The following is a 23535-nucleotide window of genomic DNA, read 5'->3' on the forward strand; positions in this document are numbered from 1 at the left end:
GTATTTGAAGTTCAAAAATACTTTTGAGAAGGTGCCATAAGAGGTTCCTGGGCAAAATGGATTCCCATGGGATTGGGAATTGGTGGAAACAGATGAGGAGTAAATACACTGTTTTACTGAAACACAATCAGTTGACAATCTCCACTTGCGAACCACTCAGCAACGTCCTCTCGCACTCAATAAATGTTCATAATCTTGTGAAATGACCTGATGAGGGCAAAGTGAAAAACTTTAACATCATTTTCCAGCAAAACCAATGTTCTGTACAATCACACGACAGAAAGGAAATCCCAAGACAAGTGATCTGACAATACTTAGACCACAGGCCAATGTTTATTCTAGAATTTATCTGTTAACATGGTTTCATATGGAGTGATTAAATATGGTTAAGTTTAATGAGCATACAACCGTAAACCACCACACACATAAAGCCAGAAATTGGATCCAAAGGAGAATGTTGCTGAGTGTCATCACTTCAGGCTCCCACACCATACTCACATAGTCACTGCTGTTCAGTCATGAACTCCACAAACACCAGCTCCCCAGCAAAAAGGGGACATGGAGGGAGACAGGCAAGGCTACAGCTGAAGAGGTTGAATGGATGCAGCAGGGAGGAGGAGAGAGAGAGACCCAGAGACAGACGGGAGATTGGCAGGGTAAGAGATGGAGCTTTGGGAAGGGAAGGGTGGGCACAGGGAGACAGCAGTGGGTTAACTCAGAACCTCCTGTTACCCTCAGGCCAATAGGAAAGTTTCTCAGGCGTGATGCCTCAGTGATTGGAGTGCAGTTTGTAACAAAGCAGGGGCTGGAATTCACAGTCCAAGGTAGTCTGACATACGTTAACCTCGATCTCAGGTAGAAGGGTGACCAGTTAAATCCTTCACCACTCCATGACCTCAGTTGAATGAGAGTATTTGGGAAGTATTCACTATGGGTAAGATTGGAGTACATTTCTGGATTGGCTGGACTGATCTTTCAGATGTTGTAGGCCAAGCTAAAATATCAGAGATGCAGAATGGGCAGACAGACATTACTGAGGTTGTAAGGGGTTAGTTTCAAACAGATATAGTGTTGTAACCACAGGGTTTTGTCGATAAACTGATACACGCACACACATACAGCCTTATACAAGACAAAGGTCAGGAATCAGCGAGGGGAGTCCTATTGGAGGGTGGTGGACTAGGACATCAGACGGCTGTGTAGTTCATGCAGTTGATCATGGAGGAGGACAATCCGATGAACCTGGCCCTGACCTGGTGGACATGTCAAATGGACTTTACCCACACAAACTGCATCCGATTTCGCCTCCTCCTTGGCCTGTGGCAGAAAACAAAACATCAATCCAAGGTCAGGAATACGACACAAACTGCCCACTACATTCATATCATTTCCTAATCGGGCAACAATATAGTCCTCTCATCATACCCAGTCTGTTCAAGTCCTGGCCCAAACCAGGGTCTCCACCTCAAGGACCAACTCTGGAGTTTAATCCACAGCCTCTCAATTCCGGGTGTATCAGAGTCTCATGACCGAAAACTCTTTCATTCAATCTTGTACCTTTAGCATCTCGTTCCAGACCTTTATTACAAAATTCTAAATTGGGGAACAGTAAACCATTCAATAAAGTGTGCCCATGGAGAATATAGACTCACATTGCAAGGGGGTGGGATCTCTGCAGAGTGAATAAGAGACAAAAACTAAGGAGACCAATCACCCAGCAGGCAGGGAGTTAAGGGCGGGAATCAAGCAGTGCCATAGGGAGGGGGCCCCAAACAAGCCCTCACACACCTTGGATGGTAATGTGCAGAACACTTATAACAGAATGCCCCAAGTCATGGTCTACATAGGCAATAACGACATCGGTAGGAAAATGGATGGGGATTTAAGGCAGATATTCAGGGAGCTAGGGTAGAAGCTTAGAGCTAAAACAGAGTTGTTATCTCTGGTTTTTTGCCTGTGCCACGTGCTAGGAATAGGGAGAGAGAGGGATTGAACGCGTGGCTACGGGGATGGTGCAGGAGGGTGGGTTTCGGATACCTGGATAATTGGGGCTCTTTCTGGGGCAGGTGGGATCTCTACAAACAGGACGGTCTTCACCTGGACCAGAGAGGTAACAATATCCTTGGGGGGGGGGGGGGGGGGGGTGGAATTTGCTAATGATCTTTGGGAGGGTTTAAACTAATTCAGCAGGAGGATGGGAACTGAAACTGTAGTTCCAGTGTACAGGAAGTTGAGAGTAATAAGGTCAGAAATATGGTCTCAAGGTTGCAACAGTTCATTGGCAAGCAGGAAGGTGGTCTGAAGTGTGTCTGCTTCAACGCCAGGACCATCCGAAGTACAGTGGGTAAGCGTGCAGCATGGGTTGGTACCTGGGACTCCGATGTTGTGGCCATTTCGGAGACATGGATAGAGCAGGGACAGGAATGGGTGTTGCAGGGTCCAGGATTTAGATGTTTCAGTAATAACAGAGAAGATGGTAAAAGAGGAGGAGGGTGTAGCATTGTTAGTCAAGGACAGTATTACGGTGGCAGAAAGGATGTTAGGGGACTCGTCGACTGAGGTAGTATGGGCTGGGGTTAGAAACAGGAAAGGAGAGGTCACCCTGTTGGGAGTTTTCTATAGGCCTTTTAATAATTCCAGAGGAAAGGATAGCAAAACTAATTCTGGATAGGAGCGAGAGCAACTGGATAGTTGTTATGGGGACCTTTAACTTCCCAAGTATTGACTGGAAATACTACAGCTCAAGCACTTTAGATGGGTCAGTTTTTATCCAATGTGCGCAGGAGGGTTTTCTGACCCAGTATGTAGACAGGCCAACAAGGGGTAAGGCCAGTTTGGATTTGATATTGGGTAATGAGCCCAGCCAGGTGTTAGACCTGGAGGGAGGTGAGCACTTTGGTGATCGTGACCACAATTCAGTTATGTTCACTTTAGTGATGGAAAGGGATAGGTACATACCGCGGGGCAAGCGATGTAGCTGGGGGAATGGCAATTATGTGGCGATTAGGCAAGATTTATAATGGATAGGATGGGGAAGGAAACAGCAGGGGATGGGCACAATTGAAATGTGGAGCTTATTCAAGGAACAGCTACTGCTTGTCCTTGCTAAGTGTGTACCTGTCAGGCAGGGAGGAAGTGGTCAAGTGAGGGAGCTGTTGTTTATGAAAGAAGTTGAATCTTTTGTCAAGAGAAAGAAGGCGGCTTATGTTAGGATGAAACATAAAGGCTCAGTGAGGGCGCTGGAGAGTTACAGGTCAGTCAGGAAAGACCTACAGAGAGAGCTAAGAAGAGCCAGGAGGGGACATGAGAAGTCATTGGCAGATAGGATCAAGGAAAACCCTAAAGCTTTCTATAGGTATATCAGGAATACAAGAGTGACGAGAATAAGATTAGGGCAAATCAAGGATAGTCTTGGGAAGTTGTGCGGGGAGTCCGAGGAGATAGGGGAAGCGCAAAATGAATATTTTTCATCAGTATTCACACTGGAAAAAGACAATGTTGTCGAGGTGAACACTGAGATACAGGCTACTAGACTACACGGGATTGAGGTTCACAAGGAGGAGGTGTTAGCAATTCTGGAAAGTGTGACAATAGATAAGTCCCCTGGGCCGGCTGGGATTTATCCCAGGATTGTCTGGGAAGCCAGGGAGGAGATTGCAGAGTCTTTGGCTTTGATCTTTATGTCATCATCATCTACAGGAATAGTGCCAGAAGACTGGAGGATAGCAAATGTTGTTCCCTTGTTCAAGAAGGGGAGTAGAGACAACCTTGGTAATTATAGACCAGTGGGCTTTACTTTGGTTGTGAGTGAAGTGTTGGAAAAGGTTACAAGAGATAGGATTTATAATCATCTAGTGAGGAATAATTTGATTAGAGGTAGTCAATACAGTTTTGTGAATGGTAGGTCGTGCCTCACAAACCTTATTGAGTTCTTTGAGAAGGTGACCAAACAGGTAGATGAGGGTAAATGGTTGATGTGGTGTATATGGATTTCAGTAAGGCATTCAATAAGGTTCCCCACAGTAGGCTATTATACAAAATACAGAGGCATGGGATTGAGGATGGTTTAGCAGTTTTGGATCAGAAATTAGCTTGCTGAAAGACAACAGAGGGTGGTGGTTGATGGGAAATGTTCATCCTGGAGTTCAGTTACCAGTGATGTACCGCAAGGATCTGTTTTGGGGCCACTGCTAGTCATCATTTTTATGAACGACCTGGATGAGGGCGTAGAAGGGTGGGTTAGTAAATTCGCAGACGACACTAAGGTTGGTGGAGTTGTGGATAGTGACGAAGGATGTTGTAGGTTACAGAGAGACATAGATAAGCTGCAGAGCTGGTCTGAGAGGTGGCAAATGGAGTTTAATGGGGACAAGTGCGAGGTGATTCACTTTGGTCGGAGTAACAGGAATGCAAAGTACTGGGCTAATGGTAAGATTCTTGGTGGTGTAGATGAACAGAGAGATCTCGGTGCCCAAAGGGCTTTTGCCTGAAAAGTCAATTTCGCTGCTCCTCGGATGCTGCCTGAACTGCTGTGCTCTTCCAGCACCACTAATCCAGAATCTGGTTTCCAGCATCTGCAGTCATTGGTTTTACCTAGATCTCGGTGCCCATGTACATAGATCCCTGAAAGTTGCCACCCAGGTTGATAGAGTTGTTAAGAAGGCAAACAATGAGTTAGATTTTATTGGTCGAGGGACTGAGTTTCGGAACCATGAGGTCATGTTGCAGCTGTACAAAACTCTGGTACGGCCACACTTGGTGTATTGTGTACAGTTCTGGTCACCGCATTATAAGAAGGATGTGGAAGCTTTGGAAAGGGTGCAGAGGAGATTTACTCGGATGTTGCCTGGTATGGAGGGAAGGTCTTACGAGGAAAGGCTGAGGGACTTGAGGCTGTTTTCATTAGAGAGAAGAAGGTTGAGGGGTGACTTAATTGAGACATATAAGATCATCAGAGGGTTAGATAGAGTGGACAGGGAGAGACATTTTCCTCAGATGGTGATGGCTAACACGAGGGGACATAGATTTAAATTGAGGGACGATAGATATAGGACAGATGTCAGAGGGAGTTTCTTTACTCGGAGTAGTCAGGGTGTGGAACAGCCTGCCTGTAACAGGAGTAGACTCACCAACTTTAAGGGCATTTCAATGGTTATTGGATCAACATGTGGATGAGAATGGAATAGTGTGGGCTAGATGGGCTTCAGACAGTTTCACAGGTCGGAACAACACAGAGGGCCGAAGGGCCTGTACTGCGCTGTAAAATGTGTGTTCTGAATAGAAGTCCTCATAGAATTTCTAATAGGGAACATAGAGATGGCAGACCAATTAAATCCATATTTTAGCTCTGCTTTCACAAAAACAGATACAAATAACGCCACAAAACGGTGTGTTCCAGGGAGGGGCTGGGTAGGGATGGATTTATATTTTACTGGGTCTTTTCATGGTGCCATTTCTGAATGGTTGGAAGTTGTCATTATAATGAGACCTACCTTAGTAAAGGCTGGGTGTGGGAAGGTTGCAAAATCCGAGGGTACTCGGGCCCTTGCTCGGTTTACAGACACTCGATCCACTTCATCCTGCCGTGAGATGGAGAAAAGTTGTTTAGCGTTCACTCTCAATCCCAATCTCAAACACCCCCTCTCCCCGCACCCGCACCCACACCTCTCTCCCCGCCCCCCCGCCCCCCCCCCATTCCCCCACACTGCCAACTTTTGGCACACTGCTTCCTTTTCAACTGCATACTGTTAATTAATTTTTTTACAAAAGAAATCAGGATGCTGGCAATTGGTGCATTGAAGCAACTGACCATTGCATGATGAGATGAGGGGAGGGTGATATTGTTTGGGGACAGCGTAGATAGGAGCTGTGACCAAAGACTGAGTTGCCAGTTCATTTCCAGGATTCAGGATCATTGCCCATGGATGGAGATGGACCTGGTGTGGGATGACCCAGTGTCATGGCTTATGTGATCACTGACACACGAAATCTCAGTGTGATGTTCTTTCTGCTGAGAGTGTTTCAGCAATTTCTGTGTTGTTCATGGGATAAGGCAGCAGCTGACAGAGTGTTAATCTGGTTCCCACATACAACACAGACAACCTGCAGAATCTCAGCAGATTTAGCAGCATCTAATGAGACAGAATTGAAGATAACCTTGAATCCAACACGACCTCTTCAGAAATGATAGGGGTGGAAATTCTTCAAAGCTCTTTTACCGTTGACAGAGGTGGAGAAGGAATGAAGGAATGGGATGGTGTCGAGTTTTAGTTCAGAAGATTTCAGTCTCTGCACTCGACATACTATCACCTTCCACTTCCACCACCTCTCGCAGGACGGCACCACCAAACAGATCTCACCGGGGTCAGCATTCTGCAGGAACCATTCCCTCCGAGACACACTCTGTTAGTCAATGCTCCATCTCCATTCCTCATCACACCTTCCAGGTGAAGTAGCCTCTCATCTCCTACTTGGTGACGGTCAGTCCAGCAGCTACTCCGGAGTTAAGGCTCAATAACAAAGGGCAGCATTTTACAGTAGGGGTGGGGGGGGGTGGGAAAGAGACTGGGTGTGGGGGGGGGGAAGAGACTGGGTGTTGGGGGGGGGGGGGGGGGGGAAAGAGACCGGGTATGTGTGGGGGCGAGGGGGGGGTCAACCGGGTGTGGGGGACCTGGTGTGGGGGGAGACTGGGTGTGGGAGGTGGGGTGGGGGGGTGGGAGAGAATTGGGTGTGGGGGGTGGGTCAACCGGGTGTGAGGGGAGGGGGGGGAACCAGGTGTGGTGGGAGTGGGGGGGGGGGGTGAGCGGGTATGGGGGGAGGGGGGTGACCGGGTGTGGGGGGAGACCAGTTGTGGGGGGGAGGGACCGGGTGTGTGGGGGGAGGGGCCGGGTGTGGGGGGAGGGGCCGGGTGTGGGGGGGAGGGACCGGGTGTGGGGGGGGAGGGACCGGGTGTGGGGGGGAGGGACCGGGTGTGGGGGGGAGGGGGGTTCTGAGTGGTGGGGGGAGGGACAGGGTGTGGGGGGGAGGGACAGGGTGTGGGGGGGGAGGGGGGGTTCTGAGTGGTGGGGGGAGGGGGCCCTAATTACCCAGAGAGCAGTTCAGACTGAGCCACATCACCGTGTGGGCCCAGACCAGGGTAAGGACAGCAGTCTCTCCCCTCCCTGAGGGACATCAGTGACACAGGGAGATGTTTCCTGATAACTGACAGTGGATTCATGGCCAGCACCTGTCCTTAAATTGGGGATTGTTTATGCAGAGTTTGCTCCCTTTAGTTTATCACCATCATTAACAGCACTTTAGTCCTCTGTCGAGAGTCCCAGACACACACACAGACAGACGCAGATATACCCAGACACGCCCCCATAGACAGACACCCCCACACATTCCCACCCCAGAGGCGGTCAGACATACTGGGTTTCTGCAGCACTCACTGTGACAGTGGAAACATTTCACTGTGTTGCAGATGAACATACGGCTGAGAACAACAAGGGACCAGGCTGACTGAACCTATCGGTTCCCATATCGTACTGCACAGTGCGACACTCTCCAAGGGGCATTACCCCAAACCCAATCTCACACCGGCAGGGATACAGACCCCTCCCCCTCCCAACCCCCAACCACGGGGTACAGCCTCCTCCCTCCCTGAGTGGGGTACGGCCCCCAGCCTCCTCCCTCCCCAAATGGGGTACGGCCCCCAGCCTCCTCCCGTCCCGAGTGGGGTACGGCCCCCAGCCTCCTCCCGTCCCGAGTGGGGTACGGCCCCCAGCCTCCTCCCGTCCCGAGTGGGGTACGGCCCCCAGCCTCCTCCCTCCGTGTACCTTGATATGGTCAACGGTGTCGCTCAGTTGCCTCAGTCGGACGAGCTGCTCCAGTAGTTGTGCTGTGGGATTGGCCTTTCCCTCGGAGACTGTGCTGCCTAAAACCATCAGAAACAACCTCAGGGTGAACACAGTTCCGACAGCAGCACTGACCACCCCCTCAGCACGGACCCTCTAACACCGCCTACTCCCTCAGCACGGACCCTCTAACACCGCCTACTCCCTCAGCACGGACCCTCTAACACCGCCTACTCCCTCAGCACGGACCCTCTAACACCACCTACTCCCTCAGCACGGCCCCTCTAACACCACCTACTCCCTCAGCACGGCCCCTCCGACACCACCTACTCCCTCAGCACGGCCCCTCCGACACTGCCTGCTCCCTCCCTCACCACGGCCCCTCCCTCAGCACGGCCCCTCTAACACCGCCTACTCCCTCAGCACGGACCCTCTAACACCGCCTACTCCCTCAGCACGGACCCTCTAACACCACCTACTCCCTCAGCACGGCCCCTCTAACACCACCTACTCCCTCAGCACGGCCCCTCTAACACCACCTACTCCCTCAGCACGGCCCCTCCGACACCACCTACTCCCTCCCTCAGCAAGGCCCCTCCGACACTGCCTGCTCCCTCAGCACGGCCCCTCCGACACTGCCTGCTCCCTCCCTCACCACGGCCCCTCCCTCAGCACGGCCCCTCTAACACCACCTACTCCCTCCCTCAACACGGCCCCTCTGACACCGCCGACTCCCTCCCTCAGCACGGCCCCTCTAACACCACCTACTCCCTCAGCACGGCCCCTCTAACACCGCCGACTCCCTCCCTCAGCACGGCCCCTCTAACACCACCTACTCCCTCAGCACGGCCCCTCTAACACCGCCTACTCCCTCCCTCAGCACGGCCCCTCCGACACCGCCTACTCCCTCCCTCAGCACGGCCCCACTATCACCGCCTACTCCCTCCCTCAGCACGGCCCCTCTAACACCGCCTACTCCCTCCCTCAGCACGGCCCCTCTAACACCGCCTACTCCCTCCCTCAACACGGCCCCTCTAACACCACCTACTCCCTCATCACGGCCCCTCCGACACCGCCGACTCCCTCCCTCAACACGGCCCCTCTAACACTGCCTAGTCCCTCAACACGGCCCCTCTAACACCACCTACTCCCTCAGCACGGCCCCTCTAACACCACCGACTCCCTCCCTCAGCACGGCCCCTCTAACACCACCTACTCCCTCCCTCAGCACGGCCCCTCTAACACCACCTACTCCCTCAGCACGGCCCCTCCGACACTGCCTGCTCCCTCCCTCAGCACGGCCCCTCTAACACCACCTACTCCCTCAGCACGGCCCCTCTAACACCACCGACTCCCTCCCTCAGCACGGCCCCTCTAACACCACCTACTCCCTCCCTCAGCACGGCCCCTCTAACACCACCTACTCCCTCCCTCAACACGGCCCCTCTAACACCACCGACTCCCTCCCTCAGCACGGCCCCTCTAACACCACCTACTCCCTCCCTCAGCACGGCCCCTCTAACACCACCTACTCCCTCAGCACGGCCCCTCCGACACTGCCTGCTCCCTCCCTCAGCACGGCCCCTCTAACACCACCTACTCCCTCAGCACGGCCCCTCTAACACCACCTACTCCCTCAGCACGGCCCCTCTAACACCGCCTACTCCCTCCCTCAGCACGGCCCCTCTAACAGCACCCACTCCCTCAGTAACGATCCTCCAATGCTGTAGTACTCCCACAAGATGCTCACCTTATTGGTATTGTATTATAGACCCCCCCAATAATCAGAGGGAAACTGAGGAACAAACTTGTCAGGAGATCTCAGCTAACTGTAAGAGTAATAGGGTGGTTATGGTCAGGGATTTTAACTTTCCAAACATCAACTGGGACTGCCATAGTGTTAAGGGTTTAGATGGAGAGGAATTTAAGTGTGTACAAGACAATTTTCTGATTCAGTATGTGGATGTACCGACTAGAGAAGGTGCAAAACTTGACCTACTCTTGGGAAATAAGGCAGGGCAGGTGACTGAGGTGTCAGTGGGGGAGCACTTTGGGGCCAGCGACCATAATTCTATTAGATTTAAAATAGTGATGGAAAAGGATAGACCAGATCTAAAAGCTGAGGTTTTAAGTTGGAGAAAGGCCAATTTTGATGGTATTTGGCAAGAACCTTCAAAAGCTGATTGGAGGCAGATGTTCGCAGGTATAGGGACTGCTGGAAAATGGGAAGCCTTCAGAACTCTGGATATAGAACTGGCTCGAAGGTAGAAGACAGAGGGTGGTGGTGGAGGGTTGTTTTTCAGACTGGAGGCCTGTGACCAGTGGAGTGCCACAAGGATCGGTGCTGGGGCCTCTACTTTTTGTCATTTACATAAATGATTTGGATGTGAGCATAAGAGGTACAGTTAGTAAGTTTGCAGATGACACCAAAATTGGAGGTGTAGTGGACAGCAAAGAGGGTTACCTCAGATTACAACAGGATCTGGACCAGATGGGCCAATGGGCTGAGAAGTGGCAGATGGAGTTTAATTCAGATAAATGTGAGGTGCTGCATTTTGGGAAAGCAAATCTTAGCAGGACTTATACACTTAATGGTAAGGTCCTAGGGAGTGTTGCTGAACAAAGAGACCTTGGAGTGCAGGTTCATAGCTCCTTGAAAGTGGAGTCGCAGGTAGATAGGATAGTGAAGGTGTTTGGTATGGTTTCCTTTATTGGTCAGAGTATTGAGTACAGGGGTTGGGAGGTCATGTTGCGGCTGTACAGGACATTGGTTAGGCAACTGTTGGAATATTGTGTGGAATTCTGGTCTCCGTCCTATCAGAAAGATGTTGTGAAACTTGAAAGGGTTCAGAAAAGATTTACAAGGATGTTGCCAGGGTTGGATGTTTTGAGCTACAGGGAGAGGCTGAACAGGCTGGGGCTGTTTTCCCTGGAGCGTTGGAGGCTGAGGGGTGACCTTATAAAGGTCTATAAAATCATGAGGGGCATGGATAGGGCAAATAGACAAAGTCTTTTCCCTGGGATCGGGGAGTCCAGAACTAGAGGGTATAGGTTTAGGGTGAGAGGGGAAAGATATAAAAGAGACCTAAGGGGCAACTTTTTCACACAGAGGGTGGTACGTGTATGGAATGAGCTGCCAGAGGAAGTGGTGGAGGGTGGTACAATAGCAACATTTAAGAGGCATTTGGATGGGTATATGAATAGGAAGGGTTTGGAGGGATATGGGCCGGGTGCTGGCAGGTGGGACTAGATTAGATTGGGATATCTGGTCAGCATGGATGGGTTGGATTGAAGGGTGTGTTTCCATGCTGTACATCTCTATGGCTCCATAACTGACCCTCCGACAGGGCCCGCTCCCTCAGCACTGACCCTCCGACAGTGCCCACTCCCTCAGCACTGACCCTCTGACAGTGGGGTGCTCCCTCAGCACTGACCCTCCGACAGCGCCCACTCCCTCAGCACTGACCCTCCGACAGTGCCCACTCCCTCAGCACTGACCCTCTGACAGTGTGGCAGTCCCTCAGCACTGACCCTCCGACAGTGCGGCACTCCCTCAGCACTGACCCTCCGACAGTGTGAGCTCAGTTCTCAGGATTGGAATCTCACCTGGGCCTCGATGCGAGATATCGACCACTTTGACCTGGGCACTGATTTGCTGCAGCTTCTCCAGTAACTGGTTGGTCTTCCGAGTCAGGGCTCCAACTGCAGCATCATCCTCAGGAGGGTGTGACGTCAATGACAGCTTGGCAACATGGATCGGTGGCAGTGCTGCCAAATCTGCTCGCATCTGGGCAGCCTGCGCCCCGGGAGGGAAGGGACAAGAGACAGAGTACATGTGATGGCATGAAGACAACCAGACAGAGACAGAGACAGAGACAGAATCACAGACATCGCAGGAGTAAAGAGAGAGATGGACTGAGAGAGTGGGAAGGAGATGTGGAGGGGTAGGGAGAGAACAGTTACAGAGGGACAGAGAGAGGGAGGGGTCACGTGAGAGGGGGAAGGAGAGGCATTGCGAGAACTCACACCGAGGGGGGGGAGAGAGAGAGAGAGAGAGAGCAAGAGTGAGAGAGTGAGAGAGAGAAATAGAGAGATATAAAGGGGGGTGGGGGGGCATGTGAGAGAAAGTTGGACATAAAGAGAAAGACAGTACACCTAAATGGAAATAGCACGCCCTAAGCTCCGAATGTCAGAGGAGACCATTCGGCCCTTTAATGCTGCTCACCATGTTATCTGATCATCACTGATTAGCCAATTCAGTACCTTGTTCCTACTTTCTCCACATTGCCTTAGATTCCTTTAGTCCCAAAAACTGCAGCTAACTCTTTCTTGAAAGGTTTGCCCTGAGGCTGCACAGAAATGTCTAAAGGCCTAGCCTTATCCTTGGAGTGTAATCCCTGGTTCTATGCTGCCCCATCATTGGGAACATCCTTCCTGCATCTGTTCTGTCTAGTTCTGTTCGAATGTTCTAAATTTCTCTGAGATCCCCTTCACTCTTTAATAAGGCCAGTGAATACCATGCTAACCAACCTTCTGTCTGTCTGTCTGTCTGGAATCCATGTTGGAAGCCACAGAGAAACACACCCTTCCTCAGGTAAGGAAACCAAACCTTTCTCTCTCCACTCTCGGGATGAGAACGTCACTGACTAGATCAGCATGAATTGCTGAAAGGGCAGTTAAGAACATAGTACAGACCCTTCGGCCCTCGATGTTCTGCTGACCTTTCATCCTACTCTAAGATCAGACTAACCTACATACCCTGCATTTTACTATCATCCATGTATCTATCCAAGAGTCGCTTAAACGTCCCTAATGTATCTGACTCTACTCCCACCGCTGGCAGTGCATTCCACACACCCCCCACTCTCCCTCTGACATCTCCCCTAAACCTTCCTCCAATCACATTAAAATTATACCTCCTCTTGATAACCATTTCTACCCTGGGAAAAAGTCTCTGTCTATCCACTCTATCTATGCCTCTCACCATCCTGTACACCTCTATCAAGTCACCTCTCACCCTTCTTCGCTCCAATGAGAAACTCCTAGCTCCCTCAACCTTTCTTCATAAGACACACCCTCCAGTCCAGGCAGCATCCTGGGAAATCTCCTCTACACTCTCTCTAAACCTTCCACATCCTTCCTACAATGAGGTAACCAGAACTGGACACAATATTCCATGTGTGGTCTAACCAGGGCTCTATAGAGCTGCAGCATAACCTCGCGGCTCTTAAACTCAATCCTCCTGTTAATGAAAGCCAACACATCATACACCTTCTTAACAACACTATCAACTTGGGTGGCAACTCTGAGGGATCTATGTACATGGACCCCAAGATCCCTCTGTTCCTTCACACTGCCAAGAATCCTGCCTTTAACCCTGTAATCTGTATTCAAACTCAACCTTCCAAAGTGAATCACTTCACACTTTTCCAGGTTGAAGTCCATCTGCCACTTCTCAGCCCAGCTCTCCATCCTGTCAATGTCCTGGTGCAGCCTACAACAGGCCTCCACACTATCCACAACTCCACCCACCTTCATGTTATCGGCAAACTCACTAACCCACCCTTCCACTTCCTCATCAGAGTCATTTATAAAGATCACAAAGAGCAGAGGACCCAGAACCCATCCCTGTGGAACCCCACTGGTTACTGAGCTCCAGGCTGAATACCTTCCCTCTATTTTCTCTGGGCCAGCCCATTCTCTATCCAGACAGACCGATTTCCCTGTATCCAATACCCCCTTACTTTCTAAATGAGCCGACCATGGGGAACCTTCTCAAATGCCTTGCTAATATCCACGTGCACCACACCCACTGCTCTACCTTCATCAACCTCAAAGAATTAATAAGGTTTGTGAGGCATGACCAGCCCCTCAGAAAGCCATGCTCGCTATCTGTAATCAAAATATAGTTTTTCAAGTCATCATAAATCCAAATAGTCAAGAATCAACCTCATTGCTATGGGTCTGGAGTCACATGTGTGCCAGACCAGGTAAGGAGGACAGTTCCCCTCCCTAAAGGACATTAGTGAGCCAGATGGGTTTTTCCAACAATTGACAATGGTTTCGTGATCATCATTAGACCCTAAATCTAGATTTGTATTGAATTCAAATTTCCCCATCTGCTTTCGTGGGATTGGAGCCCAGGTCCCCAGAACATTCTCTGGCTCTCTGAGTTAACAACCCAGCAATAAGAACAGGAAGACATTGCTTGCCATCTGTACACTATATTCCAGGTGGAGGCTCAGGAACTTGTTTTAATGCAGCTGTCCTTGAGGAAGTGCTGCAGCAGGGTCAGAGAAACAGGAGAGTTGATGTTTTAGGTTGGACCCGTTCTCCTGCTCCGCAATTTCTCAACTTTCCAGCATCTGCAGTCCTCATGATCTCCAACTTGATAAAGTGCTTGGTGAGCTGCCAGCTGCTGCAGTGGTAGTGTCCCTACCCCAGGACCTGGAGACCCAGCTGCTCCAGAGGTTGTAGTAACATCTCTGATTCGGAAAAGCAGGGTGAACTACTGCAGCCCATGTGTTGCAACTAATCCTATAATGTCAGCAGGGAGGGAATTCCAGGATTCTGACCCAGTGACGTTGAAGGGACCGCAATATATTTCCAAGTCAGGACGGGAAGGGGCTCGGAGGGGAACTTGCAGGGTGTTCCCATGTATCTGCTGCCCTTATCCTACTAGATGGGAGTGGTCATGGGTCTGGAAGGTGCTGCCTGAGGATCTTTGATGAATTTCTGCAGTGCATCTTGTAGACAGTACACACCGCTGCTACTGAGTGTTGGTGGGGAAGGGAGGGGATGTTTGTGGATGTGGTGCAAATCAGTGGCTGCTTTGTCCTGGATGGTGTCAAGTTTCTTGAGTGTTGTTGGAGCTGGACCTATCCAGGGCAAGTGGGGAGTGTTCCCTCACCCTCCTGACGTGAGCCTTGGAGATGGAGGACAGGCTTTGGGGAGTTACTCGCCGCAGTATTCCTAGTCTCTGACCTGCTCTTGTAGCCACTATGTTTATGTGGTGAATTTCTGGTCAGTGGTAACCCCCCGGATATTGATAGTGGGTGATTCAGGGTTGGTAACGCCACTGAATGCCAAGGGGTGGTGGTTAGAGTGTCTCGTAATGGTGATGCTCACAGCCTGGCAGTGATGTGGTGGGAATGTCACTTGTCAGCCCAAGTCGAGATATTGACCAGATCTTGTTGCATTTGAGACACAGAAACAAAAAGGATAGGGATCGGCCACCTGACCCGCTGTATCCCATGTTCCCCTTGGCCAGATGAGCAATATCTACCTTTTTGCTGGAAGCAGAGTACTTTGGCCTCATCCCCAGACTCACCACTCTCTGGGTGAAGAGATTTCTCATCTCAATCCCCTTATCCTGAAACTCGGACCCCGGGTTTGGGACTCCCCCAATATCAGGAACATCCTTCCTGCATTCTGTTTGAACTTCACAGGTTTCTATGAGTTTCAATGAGATTCTGCTCCCCCCACTCCTCTCCACTCCACTGAGTACAATCTGAACCAACTCAATCTCTCCTCAAACATCATTTCCACCATCCCAGGAATCGCTTTAGTAAAACACAAAGCAACAACAAAAAAAAATACCCAAAACAAGAGTGGGTGCTGGAAATCATTTTATGGGAACATGCCAATCATGATCAAAACCCATGAACATAAAACAGTCTCTATCCCAGTGCTCCCCAACACCCCTGACACCTTTAACTGGTTGTTCTCGTTCTTCAGCTGCTTGACAGACAGTCGGAGAGCTTCGATGTGCTGCAGGAGTAAAGGCGAATCCTTGATCTGAACAGTAATGGGGCCACCTGCCTGGACAGTACCTGTCCCTGGACAAAAACACAAGCATTGATCAGACATCTACACACAGACACTGAGGGCTAACACACAGCATTCAAAAGTACAATAAAGATGGCTGCTATCATGATGACAGGAGTGAGTAGGAACCTTCCAGAAACTTCTCAAGTCAGGTCAACTAGGCAATCAAAGCTTCATGCATGTTTGAAATCCACCATGTTACAAACTGTCACTGAAAGGGCCTTCACAAGAAAACACAATTAAAAGGCAGCCTCTCCTCTCAGAATGACTAAAATGTTTGGGTTAGGAGCTGGTCAAAGATGTTGGGAAGATGACCCACTTAACAACAGTCTGTGGCTCATAACCAGACATTGTCTGTCATACAATGAACAACTATTTCAGGATCTTGACCAGATGGGCCAATGGGCGGAGAAGTGGCAGATGGAGTTTAATTCCGATAAATGCGAGGTGCTGCATTTTGGGAAAGCAAATCTTAGCAGGACTTATACACTTAATGGTAAGGTCCGAGGGAGTGTTGCTGAACAAAGAGACCTTAGAGTGCAGGTTCATAGCTCCTTGAAAGTGGAGTCGCAGGTAGATAGGATAGTGAAGAAGGCGTTTGATGTGCTTTCCTTTATTGGTCAGAGTATTGAGTACAGGAGTTGGGAGGTCATGTTGCAGCTGTACAGGACATTGGTTAGGCCACTGTTGGAATATTGTGTGCAATTCTGGTCTCCTTCTTCTGGTGTGTGAATGGAATGAGCTGCCAGAGGAAGTGGTGGAGGCTGGTACAACTGCAACATTTAAGAGACATTTGGATGGGTGTATGAATAGGAAGGGTTTGGAGGGATATGGGCCGGGTGCTGGCAGGTGGGACTAGATTGGGTTGGGATATCTGGTCAGCATGGACGGGTTGGACCAATGGATATGTTTCCATGCTGTACATCTCTAGGACACTATGACTCTATGAAAACTAGGGACAGGCAATAAAGGCTGGTCCAGCCAATAACATCCACATCACATAAGGAAAACTCAGTGTTGATACTAACGACCTGGAGAAGGAGTTCAGACCCAAAATGTAGGTCTTAGCGTGATGTCATCCACAAATGCCGTGGTGCACACGGGGCAGAGACGAAAGCTGCAGGATTTTGAAAAGGTTTCACACCTTGGAGTAGGCACACTGAAGGGAACGCCACATGACTGGGTGGCTTCCAAGGAAACGTCAAGGTGATTTTGACAAGTGGAGTGTGTGGGTGCACACATGGTAGATACAGGAGAAAACTTGAGGACTGCAGATGCTGGCTGACTGGCTGTGCTTTTCCAGCACTACACTTTGCAACATGGCAGATACAGTACCACATGGTGCGCACATAAACACAACGTGAAAAACAGGCAAAGTACGATTTAAACAGTGTTACACTGGGAATTGTGGAGATACACCAGAAAGCAGACAGGCAGATGCTGCAATAAAGGAGGAAAATGGCCTTTTACTCTTCATTGCAAGAGGATCTGAGTTCACCGGGACTTGCTAAGAACACACCTGGAGTATTGTGTGCAGTTTGGTCTCCCTACTTATGAACTTTGTGGGTGGGAAATCATGTCTCACAAACTTGATTGAGACTTTTGAAGAAGTCACAAAGAATGATGAGGGAAGAGCAGTAGATGTGATCTATATGGACTTCAGTAAGGCGTTCGACAAGGTTCCCCATGGGAGACTGATTAACAAGGTTAGATCTCACGGAATACAGGGAGAACTAACCATTTGAATACAGAACTGGCTCAAAGGTAGAAGACAGAGGGTGGTGGTGGAGGGTTGTTTATCAGACTGGAGGCCTGTGACCAGTGGAGTGCCACAAGGATCGGTGCTGAGTCCACTACTTTTTATCATTTACATAAATGTTTTGGATGTGAGCATAAGAGGTACAGTTAGTATGTTTGCAGATTACACCAAAATTGGAGGTGTAGTGGACAGCGAAGAGGGTTACCTCAGATTACAACAGGATCTGGACAAGATGGGCCAATGGGCTGAGAAGTGGCAGATGGAGTTTAATTCAGATAAATGTGAGGTGCTGCATTTTGGGAAAGCAAATCTTAGCAGGACTTATACACTTAATGGTAAGGTCCTCGGGAGTGTTGCTGAACAAAGAGACCTTAGAGTGCAGGTTCATAGCTCCTTGTAAGTGGAGTCACAGGTAGATAGGATAGTGAAGAAGGCGTTTGGGATGCTTTCCTTTATTGGTCAAAGTATTGAGTACAGGAGTTGGGAGGTCATGTTGCGGCTGTACAGGACATTGGTTAGGCCACTGTTGGAACATTGCGTGCAATTCTGGTCTCCTTCCTATCGGAAAGATGTTGTGAAACTTGAAAGGGTTCAGAAAAAATTTACAAGGATGTTGCCAGGGTTGGAGGATCTGAGCTATAGGGAGAGGCTGAACAGGCTGGGGCTGTTTTCCCTGGAGTGTCGGAGGCTGAGGGGTGACCTTATAGAGGTTTACAAAATTATGAGGGGCATGGATACGGTAAATAGACAAAGTCTTTTCCCTGGGAATGGGGAGTCCAGAACTAGAGGGTATAGGTTTAGGGTGAGAGGGGAAAGATATAAAAGAGACCTCAGGGGCAACTTTTTCACGCAGAGGGTGGTACGTGTATGGAATGAGCTGCCAGAGGAAGTGATTGAGGCTGGTACAATTGCAACATTTAAGAGACATTTGGATGGGTATATGAATTGGAAGGGTTTGGAGGGATATGGGCCGAGTGCTGGCAGGTGGGACTAGATTGGGTTGGGATATCTGGTCAGCATGGACAGATTGGACCGAAGGGTCTGTTTCATGCTGTACATCTCTATGACTCTATGAAAGATTCACTTGAGGAGGTCTGTATTCACCGCAGGTTAGAAAATGATGGGGAATTTGAATGAACACAGAACAGTAGAGCACAGGAACACTGCCTTCAGCACAACATGCTGTCCTGCCCCATCGGTCAGCACATGGTCAGTACCCCTGTATTCCCTGTCTGAATGTCTCTTAAACATCTGCTTCGACCACCTATCCTGGCCTTGCATTCCAGGCACTTACTTCCGGCTGGAGAAACCTTCCCTTGCGTATCTACTTTAAACTGCCCTCCTCCCTCTCACCTTAACCCTATGCCCCCTGATACTGGTCATTTCCACTCTGGGGCATTTCTCGCTCTCAGTATTTTATACACTTATCAATTCACCCCCTAAGCCTCTGACGCCTCCCTTACCACCTGACCCACTTATGAGGCCACGTTCAGGGAGTTATGGCCTTGCATCTCAACAGCCTTCTATATATCGATGCTCCTCAGGCTCCACTCGTTTATTGGACACTTCCCTCTTGCATTTGGCCTCCTGAAATGTATCACCTAACACACTTCCAGATTAAACCCCACCTGCCATTTCTCCAACCTTGTGCAACTTGTTCCTGGCCGTGTCCTGAGATAACTATAACTATCCACAAGCCACAGGGGAGGATAATGGGCAGAGCGAGGGGGAGTTGGGATGGAGCAGAAGCAGACCATCGAATAGTGAGCGTGAAACTCCCTACACGCCAGGTAGGGAGAGTGGGAAGGCTGAGGTAAACACAATGACTGCAGATGCTGGAAAGCAGATGCTGGAAAGCAAATACTGGATTAGTGGTGCTGGAAGAGCACAGCAGTTCAGGCAGCATCCAACGAGCAGCGAAATCGACGTTTCAGGCAAAAGCCCTTCCAGCACCACTAATCCAGAGTGGGAAGGCTGGCCTGTCTTTTCAGTGTGAGGTTTGTTGCCAAGCAGGTACAGGAGATCAGGAGGCTGGCCTCCAGGGAGAAGATCAGCCAATAGTCTGGTTCATTGGGTAAGAAATGACAGGAGCTTCAGATTCTGACAGTGAAAAGGAAATATTCAGAGCCTGCAATTCACTGGACAGTGAGGCAGTGCCAGTCTTTTGTGGGGTTGTGGGGAGAGGGTGCTGAAGGAGAGATGAGGAGAGAGACTGGGAGGGGGAAGGTGTGATGAAGACACAATACTGTACCTCCATACTGCTCCTCTGTGTGCAGATTAAAAAGCAAAGACAGAGAAGGTCAGTCAGTAAGGACAAACAGAGGGTTCGGAGGGACACACAGACAAGAGAAGAGAACCACATTTCAGGTCAGACTGTAAGCTCTCACATATTGTTCACATTTAACCAGATGATAAAGATGTACAAAATCCCCAGTGCCGTATACACATTGGAGACAGTCCAGAGAGGGTCCACACAATCAGAGAATCTCTACAGTGTGGAAGAATGCCATTCAGCCCACTCAGTTCACACTCACCCCCAAAGAACTTCCCACCCTGACCACCCTCTACCCTATCCCTGTAACCCTACATTCCCCATGGTCAACCCACCCTGACCTGCACATCTCTGGAGTGTGGGAGGAAACTGGAGCACCCGGAGGAAACCCACGCAGACACGGGGAGAATGCGCAAACTCCACACAGACAGTTGCCTGAGGCTGGAATCAAACCCGGGTCCCTGGTGCTGTGAGGCAGCAGTGCTAACCACTGAGCCATCGCGCCGCTGTGGACAGAGAGTACAAGAGAGTGGGCACGAGGGAGTGGGCGGAGGGGGGCACGAGGGAGTGGGCGGAGGGGGGCACGAGGGAGTGGGCGGAGGGGGGCACGAGGGAGTGGGCCGAGGGGGGCACGAGGGAGTGGGCGGAGGAGGATCATGAGGGAGTGGGCGGAGGAGGATCATGAGGGAGTGGGCGGAGGAGGGTACGAGGGATGGGACAGGAGGGTACGAGGGAGTAGGTGGAAGGTTGGGGCAGACAGAGAGCCGGAAAGGAGTAGTGAGGTGAAGGGACTGATGGGACTAATCCTAAATGAGTTACAGACATAAAAACACTACCAGAGGTGTCTGCAGAAACGGTACCTGTTACTATGGAGACAATACCGTCGCTGTGGAAATGGTACCTGTTACTATGGAGACAATACCGTCGCTGTGGAAATGGTACCTGTTACTATGGAGACAATACCGTCGCTGTGGAAATGGTACTTGTTACTATGGAGACAATACAGTCGCTGTGGAAACGGTACCTGTTACTATGGAGACAATACCGTCGCTGTGGAAATGGTACTTGTTACTATGGAGACAATACCGTCGCTGTGGAAACGGTACCTGTTACTATGGAGACAATACCGTCGCTGTGGAAATGGTACCTGTTACTATGGAGACAATACCGTCGCTGTGGAAATGGTACCTGTTACTATGGAGACAATACCGTCGCTGCGGAAACGGTACCTGTTACTATAGAGGCAATACGTGTTGCTATGGAAATGGTACCTGTTACTATAGAGGCAATACGTGTTGCTATGGAAATGGTACCTGTTACTATGGAGGCAATACCGTCGCTGTGGAAACGGTACCTGTTACTATGGAGGCAATACCGTCGCTGTGGAAACGGTACCTGTTACTATGGAGGCAATACCGTCGCTGTGGAAACGGTACCTGTTACTATGGAGGCAATACCGTCGCTGTGGAAACGGTACCTGTTACTATGGAGACAATACGTGTTGCTGTGGAAATGGTACCTGTTACTATGGAGACAATACCGTCGCTGCGGAAACGGTACCTGTTACGCTGGAGACAATACCGTCGCTGCGGAAACGGTACCTGTTACTATAGAGGCAATACGTGTTGCTATGGAAATGGTACCTGTTACTATGGAGGCAATACCGTCGCTGTGGAAACGGTACCTGTTACTATGGAGGCAATACCGTCGCTGCGGAAATGGTACCTGTTACTATGGAGACAATACCGTCGCTGCGGAAACGGTACCTGTTACTATAGAGGCAATACGTGTTGCTATGGAAACGGTACCTGTTACTATGGAGGCAATACCGTCGCTGTGGAAACGGTACCTGTTACTATGGAGGCAATACCGTCGCTGCGGAAATGGTACCTGTTACTATGGAGACAATACCGTCGCTGCGGAAACGGTACCTGTTACTATAGAGGCAATACGTGTTGCTATGGAAATGATACCTGTTACTATGGAGGCAATACCGTCGCTGTGGAAACGGTACCTGTTACTATGGAGACAATACGTGTTGCTGTGGAAATGGTACCTGTTACTATGGAGACAATACGTGTTGCTGTGGAAATGGTACCTGTTACTATGGAGACAATACGTGTTGCTGTGGAAACGGTACCTGTTACTATGGAGGCAATACGTGTTGCTATGGAAATGGTACCTGTTACTATGGAGGCAATACGTGTTGCTGTGGAAATGGTACCTGTTACTATGGAGACAATACGTGTTGCTGTGGAAACGGTACCTGTTACTATAGAGGCAATACGTGTTGCTATGGAAATGGTACCTGTTACTATGGAGACAATACCGTTGCTATGGAAATGGTACCTGTTACTATGGAGACAATACCGTCGCTGTGGAAACGGTACCTGTTACTATGGAGACAATACCGTCGCTGTGGAAATGGTACCTGTTACTATGGAGGCAATGCCAGAGCCTGGTGACCCCCTCAGTCCCTCAATCGTACGCTTTGATTGGCTGCTGAGCCGTTGCTTCAATTCCATTTTCTCAGACTCCAACTGATCAATGTCAGCCTGCAGAGCATCCATTGTTTCATCAAATTCCCTGTCAACACACAGAGATAGAGAGTTTCTCAGAAAAACAGAGGGGGTGGGGAGAGGGGGAGGGGAGAGGGAGAGGGGGAGGGGAGAGGGAGAGGGGGAGGGGAGAGGGAAAGGGGGTGGGGAGAGGGAAAGGGAGGGGGAGGGGGAGAGAGAGGGGGAGGGGGGAGAGGGAGGGGGGGGAGAGGGAGGGGGAGAGAGAGGGGGAGAGGGAGGGAGGGGGAGAGGGAGGGGGAGAGGGAGGGGGAGAGGGAGGGGGAGAGGGAGGGGGAGAGGGAGGGGGAGAGGGAGGGGGAGAGGGAGGGGGAGAGGGAGGGGAGGGGGAGGGGAGGGGGAGGGGGAGAGGGTGGGGAGGGGGAGAGGGTGGGGAGGGGGAGAGGGTGGGGAGGGGGAGAGGGTGGGGAGGGGGAGAGGGTGGGGAGGGGGAGAGGGTGGGGAGGGGGAGAGGGTGGGGAGGGGGAGAGGGTGGGGAGGGGGAGAGGGTGGGGAGGGGGAGAGGGTGGGGAGGGGGAGAGGGTGGGGAGGGGGAGAGGGTGGGGAGGGGGAGAGGGTGGGGAGGGGGAGAGGGTGGGGAGGGGGAGAGGGTGGGGAGGGGGAGAGGGTGGGGAGGGGCAGAGGGTGGGGAGGGGCAGAGGGTGGGGAGGGGCAGAGAAAGAGAGGGCAGGGAGAGAGGGAGATGGGGACTGAGGGAGAGGGGAGAGAGGGGAGGGGAGAGAGGGGAGGGGAGAGGGGAGAGAGGGGAGGGGAGAGGGGAGAGAGGGGGAGAGGGGAGAGAGGGGAGGGGAGAGGGGAGAGAGGGGAGGGGAGAGGGGAGGGGAGAGGGGGGTGGGGGGAGGGGGGAGGGGGGAGGGGGGGAAGGGGGGAAGGGGGGAAGGGGGGAGGGGAGAGGGGAGAGGGGAGAGGGGAGAGGGGAGAGGGGAGAGGGGAGAGGGGGAGGGGAGAGGGGGAGGGGAGAGGGGGAGGGGAGAGGGGGAGGGGAGAGGGGGAGGGGAGAGGGGGAGGGGAGAGGGGGAGGGGAGAGGGAGAGGGGAGAGGGAGAGGGGGAGAGGGGGAGAGGGGGAGAGGGGGAGAGGGGAGGGGCGAGGGGGAGGGGAGAGGGGGAGGGGAGAGGGGGAGGGGGTGAGAGGGGGAGGGGGTGAGAGGGGGAGGGGGTGAGAGGGGGAGGGGGTGAGAGGGGGAGGGGGTGAGAGGGGGAGGGGGTGAGAGGGGGAGGGGGTGAGAGGGGGAGGGGGTGAGAGGGGGAGGGGGTGAGAGGGGGAG

The 23535-nt window shown here is 51.2% G+C and overlaps 1 protein-coding gene across 2 annotated transcripts in view; it reads right to left on the reverse strand.

Annotated features, from left to right (window-relative positions):
• Positions 1-305: 305 nt before the first annotated feature.
• The window catches only part of LOC140481867 (dynactin subunit 1-like), a 37687-nt gene continuing 14457 nt past the window's right edge, over positions 306-23535 (reverse strand). Inside the window, exons 2-8 of one of the 2 annotated variants that reach the window (XM_072578450.1) lie at positions 22125-22279; positions 19673-19687; positions 15546-15673; positions 11442-11631; positions 7818-7915; positions 5493-5579; positions 306-1317 (exon numbers count right to left, since the gene is read on the reverse strand). In XM_072578450.1, the coding sequence (XP_072434551.1) occupies positions 1180-1317; positions 5493-5579; positions 7818-7915; positions 11442-11631; positions 15546-15673; positions 19673-19687; positions 22125-22279 (811 nt within the window). In that variant the 3' untranslated portion in view covers positions 306-1179. The remainder of the gene's footprint in view (positions 1318-5492; positions 5580-7817; positions 7916-11441; positions 11632-15545; positions 15674-19672; positions 19688-22124; positions 22280-23535) is intronic. The other variant, XM_072578460.1, reaches the window with a different exon arrangement.

The sequence above is a fragment of the Chiloscyllium punctatum genome, chromosome 1 (genome assembly GCF_047496795.1).
Source record: "Chiloscyllium punctatum isolate Juve2018m chromosome 1, sChiPun1.3, whole genome shotgun sequence".
Classification (NCBI taxonomy): domain Eukaryota; kingdom Metazoa; phylum Chordata; class Chondrichthyes; order Orectolobiformes; family Hemiscylliidae; genus Chiloscyllium; species Chiloscyllium punctatum.